This window comes from Polypterus senegalus, chromosome 12 (assembly GCF_016835505.1).
Source record: "Polypterus senegalus isolate Bchr_013 chromosome 12, ASM1683550v1, whole genome shotgun sequence".
Lineage (NCBI taxonomy): Eukaryota > Metazoa > Chordata > Cladistia > Polypteriformes > Polypteridae > Polypterus > Polypterus senegalus.
The window spans coordinates 24,840,899-24,865,424 of NC_053165.1; the positions used below are offsets into that span (position 1 = coordinate 24,840,899).

General features: G+C 36.7%; 1 protein-coding gene across 2 annotated transcripts in view; it reads left to right on the top strand.

The window, feature by feature from the left end:
- ksr2 (kinase suppressor of ras 2) overlaps positions 1-24,526 on the top strand; it is a 309,289-nt gene that overhangs the window by 217,635 nt on the left and 67,128 nt on the right. For both annotated transcript variants that reach the window (XM_039771698.1, XM_039771699.1), the window contains exon 10: positions 16,653-16,821. In XM_039771698.1, coding sequence (XP_039627632.1) covers positions 16,653-16,821 — 169 coding nt within the window. The remainder of the gene's footprint in view (positions 1-16,652; positions 16,822-24,526) is intronic.

Sequence of the window (24,526 nt, forward strand, 5' to 3'; positions counted from 1 at the left end):
ATACACAATTGAGACCGCATTTAGAGTGTACAGTTCTGGTCACCATGGTACAAAACAGACATAGTAGCACTTGAAACTGTGTAGAGGAGAGCAACCAAACACATCCTAGGACTTAAGGACATGTCCTCTCCTCCTCTGATAGACTCAGGGAATTAAACCTGTTTAGTCTTGAGCAGAGGAGACTGTGTGGGGACCTAACCTAGGTATTCAAAATCATCAAAGGCATTGATAAAGTAGATCCAGCCGAATTCTTTCAACTAAATTGTGAATCACATAGTAGAGGACATCAGTGGAAATTAAGGGGAGTTGCATTCAGGACTGAAGTCAGGAAGTACTTTTTTATATGGAGTAGAAGAAGAAAACTTGACGACCTTTCAATATCTGGATGAGATACTGGGACAGCTTAGCTATTAGTGAAACAAATCAGCTTCATGGACTGAATGATCTCCTCTCATCTATAAAATGTGTTCTTAATTAAGGTCAGTTATGTGGAAGATTTCTTCCTTATAGTAGTTTTCTGCTGCTACTGTCCCATTATGCCAACATGACCATAGTTGTGTTTGTGTTTAGAGTTTCATGGATTGTCTTTGGGACCTTTTATTGTATTTGCTATATTTTTTAGATTGGACTGTGTTTTGTCCTTTAAAGGAAGGATCACCAGGATGACATTGCCAACTAGACAACTGGATATTTTATTCTTGTCTATCCAATAGACCTGTATCTGAATTTCAGGACTTGTTATTTTGGTTAATATGATTCAGGTGTAGTTTAAAATTCTAAAAATGCCAGACAGGTCCCAGCAAATACAATGTGTAATGTGCTGTTGGTAACATATTGTTATTGTGAAGAAGTGTTAAATAATTGATAATGCATCCCAGCTTAAGTCAGGTTTGTGAGGACCCTTTGGCATCATTAGCGATTGATAAAATAATGTGCCGCAAAATGTCCCGGCCATAAAATACATTCACAAATAATAAAATAAAGCACAACATCTGAAACATGATTTTTAACTAATTAAGCTTTGCATGTTTTCGTAATACTTTTACTGTACCATCATATTTGATATCAGCCTAGCACAACCCTTTCATCCTTACAATGTCTTCAGATGCTGACTTAATGATGTGCCTTACGGGTATGTTTCGAGACAAATCTGACACGCCTTTTTATTTGCCCTGGATGTCAGATATTTTTTATTCCGAACCATTTTTTTATTGATTGTCCATCCTAACTTAATCAGAAGTTTTAGAAAAGATGACATTTAACATGTTTTATTATGGGCAGTAAACAAAGAAAGTGTTTTAAAAGAAGACTAAACTCCACTAGTGTGTATGTGGGTCAAAAAAGACCCAAAGGACAAGGGATTGTTCAAACTCTGTAGCAACTGTACAAAAACCTCACATCACAAACTTCTAAAATACCAAAGACATAGGAAAGACAATGAAATGTTGTTAGAGGGAACTTATATAAAGGTCAAAAACTTAAAAAACAACAGGCATTATGATTATTAATAATTCAGGAAAAAATTAAAAGGAATATGTGGTCCTGCTCAATCTTACTTTCAAGTTTGTATGTTATTTCTACTTTTAAGATTGCACTTGCAGTGAGTGCTTCACAAACTGTCATACATAAATATTTATTTGGATTTTTGTGAGTCTTGTAATTTACTTTATGCATATTGCACATAATGTGTATATTTCTACATCAATTTTCGTAAATATAATCCTATTCTGTTTACCCTGGCAGGCTATTTAAACGGGTACAGCATTCCTTGCAAATATACAGTAAGCTCAGCAAACACATGAAAGGCCAACAAGTTAATAAATTTAAAGATGAAGGTTTATGTATACAGTTTGGAAAGATAAACAACTTTGAATATGATGCCAGGACAGAATGCATACACACCACTCACTATTAGTTTTAGAGTTTTTCCTTACTTTGATATTCTATTTTCTCTACTCTTTGCTTAAAATGTAGAATGCTACCTGTTGAAAACCATGAATATGGTAAAGAATTCTGGGGTTTAAAATATCCTTAAAGGTTTTAGGATGCTATATGGTGCTACTATACATAAACAACCGAATTAAATAATATTCTGCCAATGTGAATCATCAGGCTACCTTTTAACACCCTAACCTGTTAAAGGTTGGGTTTAAAGGGTCTAGCGAAGCTGTTGTGGCTTTTTATGTAAATTAGTGAAGAAGTTACAAGCATTGAGCAGCATAAAACATAAGACAAAACTTCAAAAATTAAAAAAGAATCTGTACTTTAATCAACTCTGGCTCTGACTGCAGTAACCCAATAACTGCTTCTAACTCCACAGTGCTGGATTTAAGTCTAAATTGTTCTAATGAATGCATATATTTGAGGTACAGAAGACAGGAGACTTGCTATAGGCTTGTAGAATATTTGAAACTCGTATTGTGTCCTACAATAATTATGTACTGGGAAGTCATAACAAAGCTGGTCAGCAAAAATCAAACATTCATTTTTGTCTGTACAGTAGTCTGAATTTTCACTCTATCCTAAAGCCCCTTTTTACTATCCATTAGCCCAGGTGTTATACCAATGGACTGTTAGATTAGAGGACCACAAAACAAATCCATTAGCTACTCTCTGAGTTTTTGAATTTAACTGTAAACTTCAGATGACTATATCAAAGTTGATTGCTGCCGTTGTTCATTAGCTGTATAGAAGTGACAAAGAATCTTACTGCAACTGGTGGTTTTATGGCACCACTACCCAGGATGTCTATTTGCACTTTTAAAGCATTTTGACATTTTGTGTTACCTCTACAATGATTTGTCAAATGGTTTTCTTGTAAGTAACTCACTTAAATAATGGCTATACTCATTTGTGCCTACAGCTCTCAATTATATTGTGCTTTACAGACATGCAGATCAGCAGAGCGTGGTTATGACTTGCCTGTTAACCTGCCATGTTCGTCAGCTACCACTCTAATGCTTTCATCAGAAAACTCTACTGATTTGACACATAGGAAGTTCAGAAATACAGCACACCATATTCTGATGTGGGCATCAAGCGCCTAGATAATCTTAACCCTAAATGACTAGTGTTTACAAAAATACCCATTTTGGGTATTGAAATTGTTCATATTAAACAAAACCTCTTTATTTACAAACTGTTGAGTGAAATCCTTTTAATTAGCACGCACCATTAAAGGTATAAGAACACAAAAGTTTCCTGGCCCCCTGAAATAGAATTCCAGTCTTGTGGACTGGCATGTTTTAGTCTGAGAAAGGTCATGAAATACTTTGCAATTAATTCATCTAGTAATTTTACCTAAAATTAGGAATAAAATTACATGCTCAAAATTCATAGCCTGTATACAGGAGATCAGAGACATGTGGAGTGTCCTCAGAGATCTCAAGAGACACAATACACTTCTATTAGCCTTGCAGGGCCAACCCAAGCAGGCTCAGTGAAATAATGGACTCATTAAGACCATACTGTGGCTAAGCATCCCAAAATTTGCTACCATCCTACCTCCTCTTTTCTCCAAACATATTTCACAATGAGGATGAAATTTGTAAAGGTGTCTATTAAAGGTAATTACATACTTTAATTTAGAATACATGTACACTGCTACATTTTTGTTTAAGATTATTGATATTAGAGTTTGGTCTCGTCCGTTGCGAGAGATGGACGCCTGAAGCGGAGCTCCATTAGCAGCGGTGTTATTTTTTATATTATTTCCTTATTATCCTGAGATATCCTGTATTTATCCAACCTGAGGGTTCTACAACAGTATATGCAAGCATATATAAACATGGTTGGCAAGAAAGGGGCTCAGAAAGAAATGGAAAAGAAAACTAAAGCTACATCCAAGCCCAGATCGACAAGTCCAAGTTCAAGCTCAAGGTACGGCCTTTCAGAGACTGACCTGGAAGAGATGGGTGAAAGCCCAGACTCCTCGAGACCACGGTCCGCTGCATCGTCTCCAGTTGAGAGCGAAATGGGGAGCAAATGTGCGAGTGACGCAGGTCACGATAGCTCGCCGATTGGAGAAGATCATTTGAAACTGGAAAAGGCCTTGCAGTCCATGCTTTCACCAACTCCACGCGAGCCGGGAGCATGGACTGTAACAGAGCCCGCCGCTTCACCTACAGTGCACGAAAGGAGAAATGATCTGTCCGAACTGAAGGTGATGATCGCTGAGCTCAAGCAAGAGATAAAGAATGATATAAAGAAAAGCGAGAAGGCAAGTGAGAAGCTGCAGTGGGAGCTACAAGAGCTGCGGCACGATAATAAAAACTTGGAGAAACGCGTATATATTCACTTTGAGGTTGCCTTTAAATATATGCTAGATAAAATTGAGGAGCACATTCAGGAAAACGTGTCTAAACTGAGCACACTTGCCGATCAGCTGGAGGATGTTAAGCAGACATTCACGACTCAAATTGAAGCAGCCGAAAATCTAGCATCCACTGCTGATGGAAAAGGAAGAGCTTCCAATTCCAAAAGCAAAAAACTCGGAGACAGACTTGCTGCTCTGGAAAATGGAATCAGAAGGAAAAATATTAGAATCGAAGGTCTACCTGAGAATCGTGAAAGTCCAAGCCCAGTGAAATTCGCAGCTGAACTATTCTCTAAAATAATTGGAGAGGACTTTAAATTAGATACCGAGATAGCAGCAGCTTATTACATACGCGGATCAAATACCTTTAAACCTAGGTCTTTTATTATCCACTTCGAGAGATTATTATGAAAGCTAGATGTGATGGCACTCCTCAGACACAAGCAAGAGATTATATTTGAAAATAACCACATTCGTATTTTCCCTGATTTCTCTCCCGCAACAGCTGCTAAACGTGCAGCCTTCTACAACATTAAACAGCAGTTAGATTGTTATTGTTATTATTGCATTAAGACTTACTATGCTTATCCTGGACCACTTTCTAACATCATTCCCTGGGTTTATTATCTTAATATTACAAGATTGTTGAAGACTATATTTTATGCTTATAGTTTGTTAATGATTATATTTTAGGCATATAGTATTTAGACTATATTGGCAATAGATATCTCTACTTTTTAATCCTCAAATGCCACTGCTGGGAGGCTTGTTTTGTTTTGGATGTGCTCTGTCTCTAGGTATGTCAGAGGATCGGGACTTTGTGAAGTGGGGTCCAGCCTTACGTGGGGAGGCAAAATGGGGGGATAAGGGGGGAGAGAAAGAGAGCAGGCTATATCTAATCTATCCTTTTAATCCTCATAATTATAACTACCAATGTAACATTTGGCTGCATGGCAATAACTCTTGGGGAAATAGGAAATTAAGGTGAAAGCTGTCTCACTTCCAGTTAAGACTATAAAATGACATCAAAAATTCAGAATCAATGTCTCCATGATGGGACAGTTAACTTTGTGAGTTGGAATGTTAAAGGCCTGTATTACGAATTAAAGAGAAAGAAAGTATTCTCTTACCTAACAGGTTTAAACGCTAAACTAGTATTTTTACAGGAGACCCACTTACTAAGCAAGGATCAGTTCCGGCTGCAAAAGGACTGGACTGGCCAAATGTTCCATTCTAGCTTTACAAAGAAAACTAGAGGTATGGGAATTCTCATGCATATAACAATCTCATTTGTAGCATCAGATGTAGTATCTGATCCTGAAGGGAGATATGTGATGGTCACGGGCAACTTATTTAATTGTAAAATGATTCTGATAAATGTTTATGCACATAATGTCGTTGATAAGGAATTCATACAAAATGTATTTGCATCCATTCCCAATGTGAACACTCATAAAATTATAATGGCTGGGGACTTTAATTGTGTTTTAAATCCACTCTTAAATAGGACTCTGTCACAGTGGGGATGACATCTAACACTGCAAAGACAATGACACAGTTTGTAACTGACCACAACTTATCAGACCCCTGGAGGTTTCTAAACCCAAACTCAAGAACATATTCTTTCTACTCACCTGTACATCATTGCTACTCAAGAATTGATTATATTTTTATAGATAACAATTTCTTGCCTACGATTAAATCTTGCAAGTATGATGCTATTGTTATTTCCGACCATGAACCTCTGATCTTGGAGCTAAAGTCACTATGCCCCACACACTCACCTCGCAGATGGCGTCTTAACCCGCTTCTATTAGCAGACGAGAACTATAAAGTCACTTCATGGTGGGAAAGCAGCAGGCCCTGATGGCTACCCTGCAGAATTTTATGAAATTCTCTGCTCATCTAACTCCCCTCCTATTAGCAACATTTACAGAAGCTAGAGACAATCAAATTCTACCTCAAACTTTTTCGCCAAACATTAATCACCGTCTTTCCTAAACAAAATAAGGACTTATTACAATGTGCATTTTACAGACCAATTTCACTTCTGAATAATGATGTTAAGATACTCTCAAAAATCATAGCTAGAAGGATGGATAAAGTGCTGCTCTCGGTAATATCACAAGATCAAACTGGATTTATAAAGGGTCGACACTTATCTTCCAATCTTCGATGCCTGTTTAATGTAATATACTCACCAACAAAGTCAAACACCCCAGAAATATTATTATCATTGGATGCAGAAAAAGCATTTGACATGATTGAATGTAAATACCTTTTCACTACATTAGAAAAATTTGTGTTTGGTCCGAACGTTTGTGCATGGATCAAACTACTGTATACCAATCCAGAAGCTTCAGTTTGTATTAATAACATTTGTTCAGACTACTTTAAACTAGAACGTGGTACTAGACAAGGATGCCCCTTGTCGCCACTGATATTTGCAATCGCCATTGAACCACTTGCGGTTCACTGTCGAAATGGTGATCAGATAAAGGGTAATATCAGAGATGGACTGGAACAGAAAATTTTTCTATATGCAGATGATACGGTACTGTATATATCAGACCCACAAAACTCTGAGCCTGCAGTCTTAACAGCACTTACAGAATTTCAAAAGATCTCTGGTCTCAGAATTAATCTTAATAAAAGTGTACTCTTTCCAGTGAATTCTCAAGCATACAATATCAGATTGGACACCCTACCTTTTATCATTGCAGATCAGTTTAAATACCTAGGGGTAAACATCACAAGTAAACACAAAGCTCTTTATCAACAAAATTTTGCCGTCTGCATGGAAAAAATTTAACAAGACTTGCATAGATGGTCAACCCTTCATCTCACTCTAGCTGGAAGAATTAACGTTGTTAAGATGAATATTCTTCCTAAGTGTCTCTTTTTATTTCAAAACATTCCCATATGCATCAATAAATCATTTTTTAAGCAATTAGATTCAACAATAACCTCATTTATTTGGAACTCAAAACATCCACGTATCCAAAGAGCTACAAAGACCTAAGGCAGAAGGTTGCATGGCTCTACCCAACTTTCAGTTTTATTTCTGGGCAGCAAACATACAATAAATTCACTCAAGCTCCATATGTGCAAAACATACAATTATTCAACTCAAAATTATATATCAAGCACATCTGTCTCGCCTAAAACTTTCCAAAATGTTTCCAGGGCAAGATTCAACCTGCGAATGCTGCAATCAAGTCCCAGCCTCACTGGGTCACATGTTTTGGGCCTGCGCCAAATTAACATCATTTTGAATTAAGATTTTTAAGTGCCTTTCAAACAGACTTGGTGTCACAATCCCTCCTAACCCATTAACAGCTGTGTTTGGGGTTCTTCCAGAGGGATTTAAAGTGGAGAAGGACAAACAAACTGTGATTGCATTCACTAAACTTTTGGCATGCAAACTTATTTTGCTAAACTGGAAGAATCCTAACTCTCCTCTTTTAAGTCAGTGGGAAACCGATGTTTTATACTATTTGAAATTGGAAAAAATCAAATATTCAGTTAGAGGATCTGTACAGAATTTTTTCAAAACCTGGCAGGATCTAATCAATAATATTTTAGAATAAGCTCTTAAAGCACCGAGAAAGCAATTATCTTTGCATTTCTTTTTCTTCTCTATTCATCTCTATTGTTCTATTAAACTCATCAATTTTGGTATGTTTACAAGCCTTAAGTTTTACCCCGTTGGCCATGCTCTCTCTCTCACGGGTGGGGGTCGACTTGTTTTCAATCCTATTTTTTGTAAAAATTGATCGATTTGTATGGAATGATTACAATAAAATTATTTTAAAAAAAAAGATCATTGATATTAGTATCCGTTTGAACCTTTCATCTAAACTATCCCATCTTTTTTTAACTCTCAAAAACTTTAATTTTGAAAATGCCCTCGAGCTGTATACTTCTAAAAACATGGGCTCTGTGTTTCAGTATGGACGGATGAAAACGTACAGTTTTGATAACGCAGACTCTGATCATGCTTGGATTTGTTTGTGTAAATTTTGTAGCCCATTCCTGATTGGATTCTGCTTGCCACCATTCACTGAAGAAAACCATTGTCCAGCATAGCAGGCATAGAGGACTTGGTTTGCAAGCCACCTGTTGTGTTTCTTATGCATCTAAATTGTGTTATGCATAGTTTGAATGTTGCATACATGGGCAAAGGTTGAATAATTTATTGATTTCTACAGTTTTGTAGTAAATCCCATGGCTGCAGTGTTACTTTCCCTTGAAGGATTTTTTTCACCAATGCATGCATGCACAGTGTAGGTAGACATCTAGGTCATGTGCTTTTAAGGTTGTTATAGTGTGGATGGAGGTACTTCTGTAAACAATATGACAATGCGACTGAAGACAGAGATTGTTTTCATTTAAAAATGCCATTTTTCAATGAAAATATAGTAGGGTGGACAGATTTAGGAGGGTGCTAACATATATGAACTTGTTTCCTCTCTAACAGGACCTTGAAGACCATGTCATCTTTAGTCAAATTTATTTTGTGTACATAGTATGATGAATTTCATACATGCTTGCCTCCTCAAAACATTAGATAGATAGATAGATAGATAGATAGATAGATAGATAGATAGATAGATAGATAGATAGATAGATAGATAGATTGATTGATCTTATGGGTTTTCGCAAATTTCCAAGCCACTCCGCTTGTGCTGCCTTCTTTTATAATGGCAGCGGGAAGACATCATACTTTGATGGCCACAGTTTGCATTGTTACCATCAACACAATGGTGATGCCTATGTAAATAATTCAAAATATGCTGTTAGGGAAAAACACAAAATATTAAGGTAATATTTTGTTTGGCGTCTTTACCTTCTTTACTTTACATGCTTTCAAAGACATAAGTGAGTTGGCCTTTGATACTTCTAGTTGCCATTGTTTACCCTATTGGGGTTGCATGACCAAAAGTAGACGATTTCACTCAAAAAAAGAAGTCAAATAGTTGCATTTACATTTTGCAAACCTTATTTCTGAAATTAATTAAATATTATCATTCATACTAATGGTTCTGCATTGCTACCATGTGATGGATGGAAGTGTCAAAAAAGAACTTAAGAAATCTGACAAGGAGGGGAGACCATTCAGTCCATCAAGCTTGTTTTTTTAGCTAATAGCTAAGCTGTCCCAATATCTCATCCAGACACTTCTTAAAGGTTGTCAAGGTTTCTGCTTAAACTTCATGTTTCGATTGTTTTTTCTGGGTTCCCACAATTCACTGTGTAAAAAAGTACATCCCGGTGTCAGTTCCCTAGAATGTAATGTATGACCAGTATTTAAGGTGGAGACATGCAAAGCACTTTGTCCAACTTATGGACATTGTGCAGAAAACTTTACACACTTTAGCAAGTCAGAATCTTTCAAGCAGGCAGATCTTTGCATGATTATTTTCCCTTCATACTTTGTTAGTGTTTTTTGCTTTGGCATTTTGTATAAAATTGCCTTTTTTAACCCCTTATTGGTTTCTGTGCTTCATTTTTGGAGTGCTGTCATCCAGTTGCAGTAAAATAATTGAGGTAGCATTATGTTCCCCAAATTGTCCCACTCTGAAGTGCATTCACATAAAATTTTCCACTGGCAAACTCAAATTTCTTCAAAACACAGATTCAAGCCAACGGCTCAGCGCCTTTTGGTGCTGTATATCAATGTTTTTCCCCATAGCAAAATTGTTCAGCACTTGTAAGTCATATTGCATTTGACAATTTGATCATTTTTACTGGCGTTCAACTTGAATTTCAAATCACAGAAATCCTCACAAGCAGAGAGTACAGTGTAGGCATCACAAAGCAGGATGAAATCTTTTAAAGGCAGAGTTCAGATCACATTTCAGAAAGACTGCAAAACTGGGGCCAGGAGATGTAGAAGCAGTACACCGAGTCTACATCTTTAACACTGTATAAGCAAAGAGAGGGAATAAGCATGAATAACATCTGATCTGCAGGCTAATTACTTGGATTTGTACAATGACTTGTCTGTTTCACTAGTAAATCAAGTCTTTATTTTATTACTTGTTAAGCAAGTAATGTATTGGTATACATAGGCACATGAAAAATCCAATGCGTGCCTGTCACATGGAAAGTTTTTTCTGTATGGCTCTGAAGTTGCAAGTTTCTGTCTTTGATTCTTTCTCTTGATGAATTACTATATAGAACCTTTATAAAGACTCACACTAAACCCAGTTGCATAGAGCAGAATTTCTGGGCCCTCGACAATAATGGATGTATCAGGTCCCTCCCTAAAAAAAAATACTTTGCAACAGATCCCCACTTTAACATTCCTTATTTAGTATCCTCACACATTACACACATTTTTGGATGCTGTTACTGACATAAAAATATGCCCTTGTTTGAAGAACTGATAGTTTTTTAAGGCTGTTTTATCTTGGTAGTCTTTTAAGGCTGTTTTATCTTGGTAGAGTAATATATATATTGCTCTACTTTCCCCTATTGTGTTATTAATATGTCATCTCTGTCAGAACACCTCAAATCCCACAGACTTAACACTGTTTATAAGGTATTATAGTATAACTTATCCCCACCTTCCCTTCTATATCTATAACCTCATGCAATTAGATGTACTGTAGTAAAAAACAAGCAGGTGTTAAGGTACACATAAAATAATGTATTACTGATAATATTCATAAATAATAACAAAATGCAAAGTACATTTGAATATTGGCAACCATACAACCTGATAAAATGGTGATGTGTAACTCAGGTGGCACACAGACTTGTAGTTAATTAAAATGTCTCTAGTTAAGGCATCATTGGTGCTCAGCTTTCTGCCACATGACTGTTCAATATGTCTGAAGCTGTGCACAAGAGAAAGATACTTCTACATCATCACAGGTTAGCAAGAGAGCTGCTTCTTTTCAGATGTTAGTAAGAGAGAGAATGTGGTTGAGCAAGCAAATTTATAGGTTTTCTGTCCAACCCCCACAGCCAATAGGATATCATGGTACTTAAAGGCCTCTGAGACAAGTCAATTCCAAACAGCCACATCTCAGACCAATGGGGTAAAATAGTACATCTTAACACTTGCAACCCCCCCAAGACCATATGTTAAGCTAACCTGGCTTTATGTGGGGGATGAGAGAAAGACTTTAGCAAAGAAACACTCGCCAAACTGCTTTAAGACTCATCCCCCAAATCCTGTTGTAAAATTACAAAGAGAAAGTCGTAAAGGGGTGGGAGGTGCAAACACGAATGCCTTTCACCAAAGTAACGCTAAATTACATTGCTTTGCCCAAATTATAAATAAAGACATATAAAATATTTATCAAGTTATATGCAAAATCTTACAGCACAACAAAGGGTAAATTCATACAGTACTTAAAGCTAATTTCACATTACCCAGCTGAAATTTCTCAAATACAATTTTTTGCCTTGTATGAGAAAAATCTGATGTTTCAAATCAGAAATCTGATATTTATAAATCAGCTCTGAGTTACTTTCATATGTGGTCCTAAATTGAATATGTATCTAATTTGGGGCCAATCGACATAAATGAGAGCAGTCAAATCGAGATTCATGTGTTTTTTTGCCCATATACACAATCTGAGCACAATCATCTTGAGCCAGCACCAGTAGTGTGACAAAACAACAATGGAGAAGAGCTACATTTGTGACAACATTCACGGTCCCACCATTGGGACTTTCATTAGTTGTCAGTTATAATCATCAAAATTAACAGAAATAAACATTTGAAATACATCAGTCTGTGTGTAATGAATGAATCTAATATACAAGTTTCACTTTTTGAATGGAATTAGTGAAATAAATCAACTTTGTCATGATATTCTAATTTTATGACTGGCACCTGTAATTCTATCCTGATTTTCCATATCCCTATCTTTGTTTTGTGTCTTTTTTAAACTTTTTTTTTTGACTGCTCCTATATATTTTGAGCTTCACTAATTTTTTATGGCTTTCTAGTCTCCTCTTTGTTATAAATCAGGCTTCAGAGTGATGTGATTGGTTTCTTTATTTAATTTTTCTAGTGCCTCCTTGAAATGTTTATACAATTTATACATCCTTATTAGGGTTTTATATGCAAATAATTAATTTTTGAGTGTTATTTTCTGATCTAAGTCTTCTGAACAAAGATATTTATTTTTACTGTTATGCTACGACACCGTTTTGTTTTTGTTGATGTCTCCTTGTTTTTGGCATCGGCACTGATGGTTGCCAGGGAATGATTTACACAATTCTCTGGGATTGCACTATGTGTGATGTCACTGACACAATTATATAAATGTTAACCCTTTATGTTGTATCTGAGACTTGATAAAATTTGTTACAAAACTTGATATTGATTCTCTAGAGCTTTTCTGGTTCAAGGCTTATTTTTCAGAACTCTCGAAACATACTGATGAAAGATTGGTTGTTTCCAGGTTTTTAATCCTAGCACACCTCTGGTTTACAACTTTCTCCCAGTCTTTTCCAAAGCAAATCCCTTAACTTTCTTTTAGACAGAGCAGTGTTGACAGAGCCTTTTTTTTCTTTCTATCTCCATGCTTTTTGACTGTTCCTTTCTTCTGCACTTCAGGTCCTGACCAGAAAACCTGAAAGATATTGCAGAAAAATGTTTCCCTTGTGTGATTTGAGATTTAATTCATTTTTGAGTTTTAAAGCACCAGACTGACACTTAGTTTAATTCAGTAACTGAGCAACAACAGTGGATAAGACAATAAGCTAATATGAGAATATATTAGCTTGAGGGTCATTTGGAGAAGGGGGATTTGTCTAGAAGTGCTTGAAATAATAGAAAATTCTTTACCAATATAAATTGTATTATTTTATTTTCACCAGAGGCCAACTGTGGTGTCTGGATGGCCTGTATCTCTATTAAATCTTAATGTAAACCTTTTAAGACTACATCAGCTATGCTCAACAAAGCCAAGCTTTTGAGATAACCTAATGAATCTCTAAATAGAGGAGAGTAAGGCAAAGCAAAGCCATTTAAAAGAAACTGTCTAAAACTGTATTTTTAATTAAATTCTAGCAAAGTATTCACAAGAGCATGCTTTTAGGCAATCCTCTTTTAAACTGCACATTTGTAGAGAAGATGCAATGATTTAAATTTATAAAGGTGTTCATAACTAATAAATCGCTTGCTGCATTATGGCTAATGACCTCCAACCTTTTAAATAAAACCTGTAAAAAAACCTAATGAAACTAGAATGAAGACTGACATGCATGTGCAGAAGTAAAAAATTGAAAATTATATTAAAAAATGCACTCAGCTGCCAGTTTAACATTATTTAGACCAATGGAAAATGCAATGTTTATAAAGAATGGAATGTTATTAAATCCAAAAAGGAATATTTCCTAACCAATTTATTTAATTTGCAACTCAATTTATTTTTCTATAGCACACTTTCATCAACAAGCCAAGAGTGCTGCACAGACTTGCAAATACTGTATAAATGAAAGAAAAACACAGAACAAACAACATATGGAAATAAATGACCTAATACTGTTCTAATATATATTAGAAATATTTAAATACAGTACTGTGTATACAGGCTGACTGGCCCAGTCCATGGTTATGGACAATGAGTCTTGCACTTAAAGACTCATTTCAGAAATGTTATCTACTGTAATTGTAATTCAACAAACCTGAACTGCCATCCACAACACATGACATGACAATCCTGCTGCTACTATTACTACTGCTATTACTACTATTTTATTGAATTAGCCATAGTTTGGTAAATGAACAATTTGGACAGCCTAACAATAAATCATTAGAATAATAAATTCTGCTTGACTTGCACTAAATGAATTTGAGACACTTTATATCAAGATTATGCATTATAACAGCATTTCTAACATGGAGAAAGATTTTTCATAATGTAGCCATTTTTGTTATATACGTGCATGAATTGAAATTCACCTGACCTAATTAGTTGGCCTAATTATTTTGAACAAATGAAGATATTATACAGTTACTATAAAAAGTATTTATTCACCCTTTAGATGTTTTCACATTTATTGTTATACAACACTGAATCCCAGTGGGTTTAATTTGGCTTTTTTAACACTGATCAACAGAAAAATTATTTTGTGCCAATAGGCAAATTCCATCATAAGACAAGGATAATATCTACTTTAAAAAGCCTTTCTCTTAAGATATAACTTTCAAACCTGCTTTATCCAATTTAGTCAATGGGGTCTGGAGCCTAGTCTGGTAGCATTAGGGGCAAGACAAAAACCAGTTCTGCACAAGTCTCGCACACTGCCAATTTAAAATCAGTAGTTTACCTAACCTTTGGGGCTGTGGAAGAAAATTGGAAGAGGTGTGAAAAAACAGCCCAGACATGGGGAGTACATACAGATTACAAATGTATGCTAAATGGTTTCAGGATTCAAATGCAGGACAACCTGCTTCATGAGACAGCAGTGGTTACAACTGTGCTGAAATAACAACAAAAATTCAAGAAATTCAAGCCAGTTTTTTCCTTTTATTATTTTTTTGTATATAACTATTTATAAGCTAGATCAAAGTAAGCTAGAGTATTCTAGATGGGCAAAAGAAACCACAAATTTCCATGGAGGTTGGTTGGGAGTCTGAAATATATATTTTTACTAAAGTGGGTAATTTTCAGCAATGGATAAATTAATCAAAAAGTATCAGGTAAGACAGATTGCAATGCATCCCTTTTTATCAGATGCTCTCAGGAATGGCTCCAGCTTCCGGTGACCCTGAACTTCAATTAAGTGGATTCATTAAATGGATTCTTAAATGGATAGCGTACTAGAGCTGAAATAACTGCATTGGGCCATCCACATGGTTTACCACTTCAGTGTGGATTAAAAGCTTCTGCATTTCTGAGATGTGATGTGTTTTTGTTCATAACGTTATTTTCAAAAATTACATCCAGATATTGTGGCACATTGCAGCACTTTGGACAGACTTCCCTGTGCTAAATGACACTTTTAAGGCCTTACCGTGGATTGAGAATGGGGAGAACCTGACATCACCAGCCATGATTATCAGCACATATGGTCCACACTAATAGCAAAATGGAAACAAGTTACATGGGAATAAAAACACCTTGTAAACAACCTTGGCCCTCCATTATAGACTAAGCTGAAGGGACTGAAGCACTAGTGTTGCATTGTAACAATGTTATAATTGTTGCCAAAATGAAATCCCAAAAAGGGGAAAGAAACCATTTTTAAAAACTTCACACACCAACACTAATACAGAAGAGATGTCATTTTAACAAAATAAAAGAAATTCAGAAAAGAAATGTAAAAATGTACTCACTCAGAGCAAGACAGTAAGGGTTTTTAATTGAAAAGATTAAGAGATGGAATGGGCCAAAGTCAAAACCAAAAGTCAAGCTAATCTGTCATCACATTTAATTGCTATAAAAATCAAGGTACCTAATAACAAGAGAAACATTTCTAAAGCAAGGAAATACTTTACCAAAAGATTTGCATGCTAACACAGCGATTTGTCTATTTTGTAATGTGGAGTCTCAAACATGACAAAATGGTTGAGAACTCTTAAAAGGACATTGAAGACAGGCCAGCTACCACACCATAATTGCTAGCTGCAGGCTTCTGACCTAGCAGGCCTCAAATATAGCTGGCAAAATGACAAGAAATGTCACAAAAATATATCAGAAGCTACTGATGATTCACCAATCAAATGTCATAACTCAGCCTGGGATCCTTCCAGACCGGGATTGTAATTCATGTTTTATGTCTATTTTGTTCATTCTTAATTCTTTTATTTATGTTGATTATTTGCATCATTCTTTTTTGTTTTTAATTTTGTCTATGTATGTAAACTGCCTTTGTTATGTTCCAAATGTTTTGTGGGTGGGTACCCCAAGAAGTGGGGCCATCTGCCAATCAGTGCCAATCCATAGTTCCTAGTGGTTCATTTCAAATGCTTTAAGGAGTGGCAGGTTCTTGTGCTTTTTTGTGAATTTAATGTTCTTAGTGATTTACCACATTTTCGATACAATGCTCTGTATTTATAATATTCTTGGGATTTCGTACTGGGACTTTTGGTTGGATTGGATTGCGCCTTAATGCTTTGGGCATATCCTATTGCCATTATTTGTTATTGAAGAGCATTTTTTATGAAGAATAAATCTTATTTTATAATTATTCTACAAGACCTTGTATATGATAATTGTACATAGAAGCAGACAGAAAATCTTGAAAAACATTAAGTAGCACTGTTTTGTAACTTTCAGTAATTTAGTAATAAATGCTCTTTGTTTCATAATTGTGTAATTATATTTGGTGCTATACCTTGTATTCTCTTCTTCTCCTACTCCAGGATCACATCCCTGTACCATATCAGCCAGATTCCAGCAGCAATCCCTCATCTACAACCTCTTCAACGCCATCTTCACCAGCACCTCCACTGCCTCCCAGTGCCACACCACCCTCTCCACTTCACCCTTCTCCACAGTGCAACCGACAGCAAAAGCAGTTCAACCTAACAGGTAACAGACATTCTGTCAGGTCGATGGCCATGCTCTGTTTGCTTCATAGTAGAATACTGATGGCAGTACAGTCCATTTGGCTTGCTTAGTAAGTGTGCTATTCAGAAATTACAAATATAATGTCAAGGACCGCAGTGGGTGGAGTAAACCGATTTGGGGGGCAACTGCCTAACTTGTGTTAACCTGGAAAATATTCCAGTGGTGATGATGATGATGATAGTATGAAAAAGAAGTGCAACATAAATGTCAATCATTAACAGAGATGGACCAAGCAATATACACAAAATATATATTTTCTGGATGTATGATATAAATGCAAGCCTTGTTCTTTTTTGGGTGATGATTCATGCTTGTCTTAAGGTTTTTGATAAAATGTTATCTCCTCTGGCTTACTCAAATATTAAGAAGATTAATTAAATAGTAAGCTTTTTATAAAATTCTTATACTGTTTATTCCTGTTAATTAAGACTTAAATTGATGATTCTTTACAGTTAAAGGTGAGACTTTAGTTTGACCACTGTCCTGTTAGATGCATCTCACGCAAGCTGTTGCCGCTCTGAAACTTGTCTTCTGATTCTATTGTGGCTCTGGGGGTGCCAGACCCATTCCTGTCAGTTTACAGGTTTCTTTTGATGGTGTAGGACATTGTACTCACTGACACCTTGGCTTTCTTTGCTATTTCTTTAAAGTAAAGATCTACACGTTTTAAGGTTAAAATGGTCTGTCTATCTTCCTTTGTTAATTACCTTTTTCATACCATTATGATTACAATATATAGTTCAATATTGTCAGAGGGTGTAGCAACACAGTATGTTACAAAACTGCTTTTATAGAGACTAGGGGGCTCCACCCCTGCTCGCTTCGCTCGTCCTTGGAAATTGTTACATATGCATTATTTTGACTTTTACTGTAAAACATTTTGTAAAAACAATACTTGTCTTTTATTTCTGGCCCCAGGCTTGGTTAAATCTTTCTCGCAGGACGTATAATGCTGCTCGTGTTGTGAAGGGGGGGGCGGCTGAACACATGCTAAGGAGATGCCTTGGATCATCTGGTGTCTTTCTGCTGCTGCTGCTGCTGGCGAGCTGCGTGTTCTTTTCGTCGCATTGCACGTCAATCATTTCAAATCCTGTACAGCAGCTGTCCTATTGCCACTTCATATCTCTGCCACTCGCGTTGTGAAGGGGGGTGGGCTGAACACATGCTAAGGAGTTACAGTCAGACCATTTGCTGGGTTGTTGCTTCTGGCGAGCTGCGTGTTCTGCTTGTCGCGCTTTGCATCGATCATTTCAAAGCCTATACTGCAGCTGTCCTTTTTCCACTTCGCATCTCTGCCGCTCGTACTGTGAAAGGGGGGCCTAAACGTACGCTAAGAAGAAGCGGTCGGATCATCTGCTGGCCTCCTGCTGCTGCGTGTACTGCTTGTTGCTTGTTGTTGTTTTAAGAGCTGGGACCACCTGATGTCTGTCTACTAAAAGCATTCCAACAACTGCTTGGTTACATGTCTGTGAACTTCTTTTAAATGTTGTCTCACTGCCTTGTGTCGCATGATGTTAAAGTGTCTCTCGCAGGATGTCAAATTGTCTTTGCATGACATTAAAGTATCTCTCGCGGGATGTCAAATTGTCTTCGCGTGACATTAAAGTGTCTCTCGCAGGATGTCAAATTGTCTTCGCATGACATTAAAGTGTCTCTCACGGGACGTCAAATTGTCTTCTGAGAAGATCACGTCTCATCTCCCTAGTCTCCCTCCCAGGATTTGTTTTATAATCGAGAGACAGTTTGTAAGTAATCAGCAAAAGTTGGGACACCTGTAGGAACTGGATTCATCAATCTTTAAGGCTTCATTAACTTTCACTGCTCCAGAAGAAGCTGTAAGTTGTTAACTTATTACTTGTTTCCTGAAAAGGGTCTTTTTGTATTACACTCAAATTACAAATATTTCAGTTTTTGACAACCTAAACCTTTAGTTAAAAAGTAATTTGAGAGGCAATTATAAGACAACTGCAGCAATATCTCTAATGAGAAGATGCTATGCTAAAATAATACCTTTTTAACCTTGATTTAAATGCCTAGACCAATGGGGCTTCTTTAATCTTAGTAGGCAGAATGCTCTAGAGTTTGGGTGCCCTGGATTTTCGCTGATTTTATTTATTCTCAGAGTATGAAGGAGATCTGCATTGTGAGATCACAATATATTCCCTTGAGTACTGAAACTAATAATGTACTGTACAATGAAACCATTTTCCACTTTGTATGTGAGAAGGAGGATTTTAAAATCCTCTGTAAGGTTGAAGATCACTGAAATGATTTAAGAAATGGATTTATACTACTTGTATTGGTGATCCTTCATTCTGTGTTTTGAGTTAGCTGCTGAACAATAAGTGAAAGATTCAAACCGTCTGATCATACAGTGTTATGATTGTGAGCTCTGCTTGAGGTAGATGAACAAATGAGCTTCTCAGGACCCGCAACAACTAAACTAAAATTCAAAACTTCAAACATTTTCAGTCTTTGTTTAAGCTGATTCATGCTATTACTTGCCAATCCCCAGAGTTCTGTTTTGATCCACACTCCCAGTTCATTGGTTCCATTCATTGCCACAGCCTTCAGGCAGAGACAAGCTATTGATATGTGCTCCAGAAGAGACACTGTGTTTTCAGTCTGGCTACAAAACTGCTAATCATCAGGGAAACCATCTCAGCTAAGAGGGAGAAGGAAGCACATTTACTGTAAATGAATGTTTAAAGCTAAATCTGCTTTCTGCTGATGATTAAAATATGGCCCACTTTTCTCTTTTAACGGCTTCTTGATGACTAAAAACATCACATTTTATCAGAATTGAAGTAATATGCTTTCATTATATTTTTAAGGTAAGTTTCATTGTGCAGTTTATTTTTTCTGCCTACATAACCCTCTTTGGATTAAGCAGGATTGGAGAATATTATGTTATGTTCTATGAGTTAAAAGAGGAACTTCTTCAGGATTCCTGTAAGCTAATGGTGCCTCCTCACTTGTTTATTGATTAGTTGTTTAACACTGCTGCCATATAGTTCCATGGTGCTGGGTTCAATTTCCATTCTGTTGATGGTTGTTGTGAGCTTTTCACATTCTCTGTGTATCTGTGTAGATTTTCTGATGGCATTCAGGCCACCCTCCTTCATCAGAGAACGCATTTGTTAAATGAAGTTTCTGAAGTGGCCTAGTCCAAGTGAGCTTGCATGAATGTTGCCTATCCAGGTTTTTTCTTACCTTGCAACTAATGCACCATCTTCTAGACTTGCAAAATCTATTCTCTATGCACTTGAAGCTGTAGATTCAACATAAGTGGAGGACCAGGCACTTTAGATGTTCCTGTGTAAAAGGTATTATCTAGTATTTGAGTCTTCAGCTAGCTGCATTCTAGCTGTGCCCACACATCCTCTTCAAACAGCTCAATTTAAAATATAGCTAATGCCAATATTATTTGTGCCTTTCAAAGTTTTAAAAGCTTCTATCAGGTTTTTGTGAAGTACAGTATTTGCTTTTTAAAGCTAAAAGGCCCTTTCTCTTTTATATGTATCTAAAATATACTCAATATTCACTGTGTAGAAATTTCAAGTAAGACCTCTCAGTTCAATATTCTTTGCTGTGAATAGCAAATAATACAAAATATTTCATACTGTGCACTTTCTGTATGTACACCACATAATAGTTTTCATACATAAAACCTTCAAATATTCACATCAAAAGTCAGAAAATATTGGGTGGTACAGTACCATAGTGGTTAGCTCTACTGCCTTCTAGATCCAGTGTCCTAATTTCTCATCTCACACCCTGTTGCCGTCTGTGTGCAGTTTACTTGTTCTGTTTGTGTTTGTTGATGTGCATATTAAGTAAAATGGTGAATTTAAACTGGTGCTGTGGGTGTGTGCATGAGCAGGCCCATCAATGGTTTGATGGCCAATACAAGAAGTATGCCTCTTTTGCATCTGACACTGCCAGGACAGGCTCTGCCAACCCCAACCTTAAACTGAATTAAGCAGGCTTGAACATGTTATGTTATCATCTACTATATGAATGAGGTCTGGGTGTGTGTGTCTGTGTGTGTCTGGTCCATCAGAGCAATCTGACGGTCAGTTTGGCCTTGGTGACATAATTGATAGGGGGAGTGAAGGTGTAGGAGGCATGCAGAGAGTCGTTTTCAAAGCCTGGAAGTATAAAAGCAGACAGGAGTCAAACAAGGCATCTCAAAATGACACAGTCTGAGAAGCAGGCATTATGTTAGGCATTCGAGAGATGGAGTGGCAGTCAAATGAAGCTCAGACACACAAGGATACTGAGGAAAGGTGCTGAGGGTGCACGGAGACAAGAGTTATCAAATATTTTAAAATTTATTCTATTACCTGTCTTCAAGAAATAGCATGTCTAGTCAATAATAATTTAGAATTTTGGGTGTATTTGCCTATCTGGTCACACTCTGGGCTAATTTTGCAAAGTGAACTGCCTAACATTTCTCCCATTATTTTTTATCACATTCATGTTCTTTATAAATTTATGTATAATTTAATACATTACTGCATCTAATTTTCAGTATTATTGAATAAATCTCACAGTGACTTGCTGAGATCTTTTTGGGGGCATTATAACTTCTACCCTTACTAGTTGCCCGTCTAGATCTAGATTCATCTAGATCTCAGCATTAACATTTGCAGCGTACCATGCAATGTGTATATATCTGTTATATGCCATTTGGTATGGGATTTGTAAAAGCAGAGCTAATGGTTGTGATGTGCCATCTTTTGAAATGACAGAGACATAACAACTTAACAGACACACAGACAGGCAAGCAGAACCTCATCTTTTCATTAAGGTGGATGATATTGTAGAATATCCAGGAGTGGGTGTGCCTCTTTGTCTGATGTCATTTTTGCCATGCTAACACGTCACAGACAGTATAAACCAGCCTTTAGCCTGTAATGTTCTCGCTGTTCATGTTTGTTGCTATGTTATTACAGTATTGTTGTAAAAATAGCCCTTAATTTTGCTTAATAATGGCCCCAAAGCAAAAAGTACATATAGTGATGCTGGCAATTCTTTAAAGCCTAAGAGAAGCCATGAAGTGTTTCCCATCAGTGAAAAAAATGAAAAACAGAGAATCCAGTGAGTACCCAAAATAGGCTAAGATATTTTTAAAAAAATAAATGCAAAAATGTATTTAAACTGTATGTCTGCACAAGATTTTTTTATTGCTACATCTTCCCTTGAAAGTTAATCTAAAACATTAGAATCCTGTTCATTCGAGAGAGGGAATATATAATAATGTACAATGTCTTTTATTATTATTTAACTTTGGTAATGTCTTACTGTGTGTAATTTATCATAAGTATGTAAACAAAAATAGACTAATATATAGGATTAGCTACTGTCTGTGGTTTCAGGCATTCGTGGTAGATCTTGGAACGTATCACCTGCAGATATGGAGGATCTACTCTATATGTATTTTCTTGCTTATTTCTTTATTTTTTATTTCATTATTATATTTTGTTTAGTTTTTATTTCATTATTTCTTTATTTTATATTTCAATTACACTGCAGAGCAACATAAAGTACAATTTGAAAAGAGGCACTCAGTCTTTTCCCACAATTAAGCAGTGAAGCATGGTAACTGCCACCATACCCATAAAGCTCTGGAGTGCTTTTTCAATGAAAGAGATGCATCTTTTCCTTACTGGCCAGTATTGCTCCCTAACACCATTTTGGCAACAATCAGAATATTTTCTTTTCTGGCCAGCAGGCTAATGCATTTGCACTCTCCACTGGAGTGTGGCTTGTACAATTAAAACCAATTCTGTGCAAAGCCTTTTAGTTTGAAAATACAAACTGAGATTTAAAGAAGATGTAAACCGCATGCCATGGTTATTGTTCAAACACATTAACTGCCACTTTTAGAAAATAGGAACAGATCTGGCACAGGAACAGAAAGGAAGACGGCATGAATAGAGTAACAAGATTGTGGACGTGATACATGCATTAGGACGTGGTCTCTTTTATTTCCCAATATGCTTTTTACACCAGTGCTTCTAGTTTAGATGCTTTCTGCTTTGCTGCAGAAGAGTTTGACAATATGACTGTGAAGTGGATAGCACCTAGAAAGCTCTTGGAGATGGGGTCTGAATCCTGGCTAGTCTCAGTGGAGTTGTCCTCATTGCTTCCCCCAACAAAATCCAAATAATGTGTGTATGTTTCTGCATGGTCTCTCCTCACGCAAACCCAGAAATGTGGAGCTTAGGTTAATTAGTGAGTCTAAATTGCCCCAGTGTGGGTGTTGTGTACTTTGCTCCTGTACACATCTTTAATTGTCTAAAGGGGCAAGACTACTAGAGAAGCCGGTAAAAAAGCAGCTCCGAGATCAGTGTTCGCAGACTTGGCACATCGTTCGCAGACATACGAATTATTATTATTATTATTATTATTATTATTATTATTGTTGTTGTTGTCCAATCACAACTCTTCCTGGTGCTGTTTACCCAGGCGAACTGAGCAATCATGGGAGAAGGGCCTTGGTAAGACAGATGACCAAGAACCCAACTGTCAATCTGGCTGAGCTCAGGAGAATTTATGTGGAGATGAGAGAAACTTCTAAAAGGAAAACTACCAATCTGGCATTAATGGCAGAGTGGCCAGACAACACATATTTTTAAATGCTTGCTTGGAGTTTGCAAAAAGGCATCTAAAGGACTTTCAGACTACGAGAAGTAAGATTCTCTGGTCTGATGAAACCATAATTGAACTGTTTGGTTTCAATTCTAAGAGCCATGTCTGGTGGAAACTATGAACCGCTCATCACCTACACAACACCATTCCAATGCTGAAGCATGGTGGTAGTAGCATTTTACCTTTCGGTTGTTTTCCAATGTCAGGGACTAAGAGACTAGTCAGGGTTTGGAGAAAGCTGAATGGAGCAAAGTACATAGATATCCTTAATATAAACCTGCTCCAGAGCACTTTGGACCACAGAGTGGGCTTAAAGTTCACCTTCTAAGAGAACAATGACCCTAAACACAAAGCAAATAACAACACATGAGTAACTTAGGGACATCTCAGTGAATGTTCCTGAGTAACCCATTAGAGCCCAGACCTGAATCCAATCGAACATCTCTGGTGAGACCTGAAAATAGCTGTCCATGAACAGTCTCCATCAAACCTGACAGAACTTGAGATAATCTGCAAAGGGGAATGGCATAAAATTCCCAAATCTAGGTGTGCAAAGCTTGTTGTGTCAAACCAAAAAGACTCCAGGTTAGAACTAAGTAATGAGTAAAGGGTCTGAATATGTCAATGTGATAGTTCATTTTTTAATTTTGAATACATTTTTAAATATTCCTAAAATTCTATATTCACTTTGTCATTCTAGTGTAGTGAGTGCTGTTTAATGAGGACACAAATAATTTAAATAATATTAGCATAAGACTGCACCATAACAAAATGTGTAAAAAAAAGGGAAGAGGTCTGAATACTTTGTGAAGGCACTGCACACACACACATATATTCTGACTCGCTCTTAATACAATTCAGGGTCATACCTTGGCAGCACTGGACACAATCTGAGGATCAACCCCAGTCCAGTATATGGCACATACTGTAGATACCCAGTGACACTGACCCAAATAAAAGCCACTAGTGAAAACTGACCTGCACGTTTTTTTGGTTGTTGGACACGATG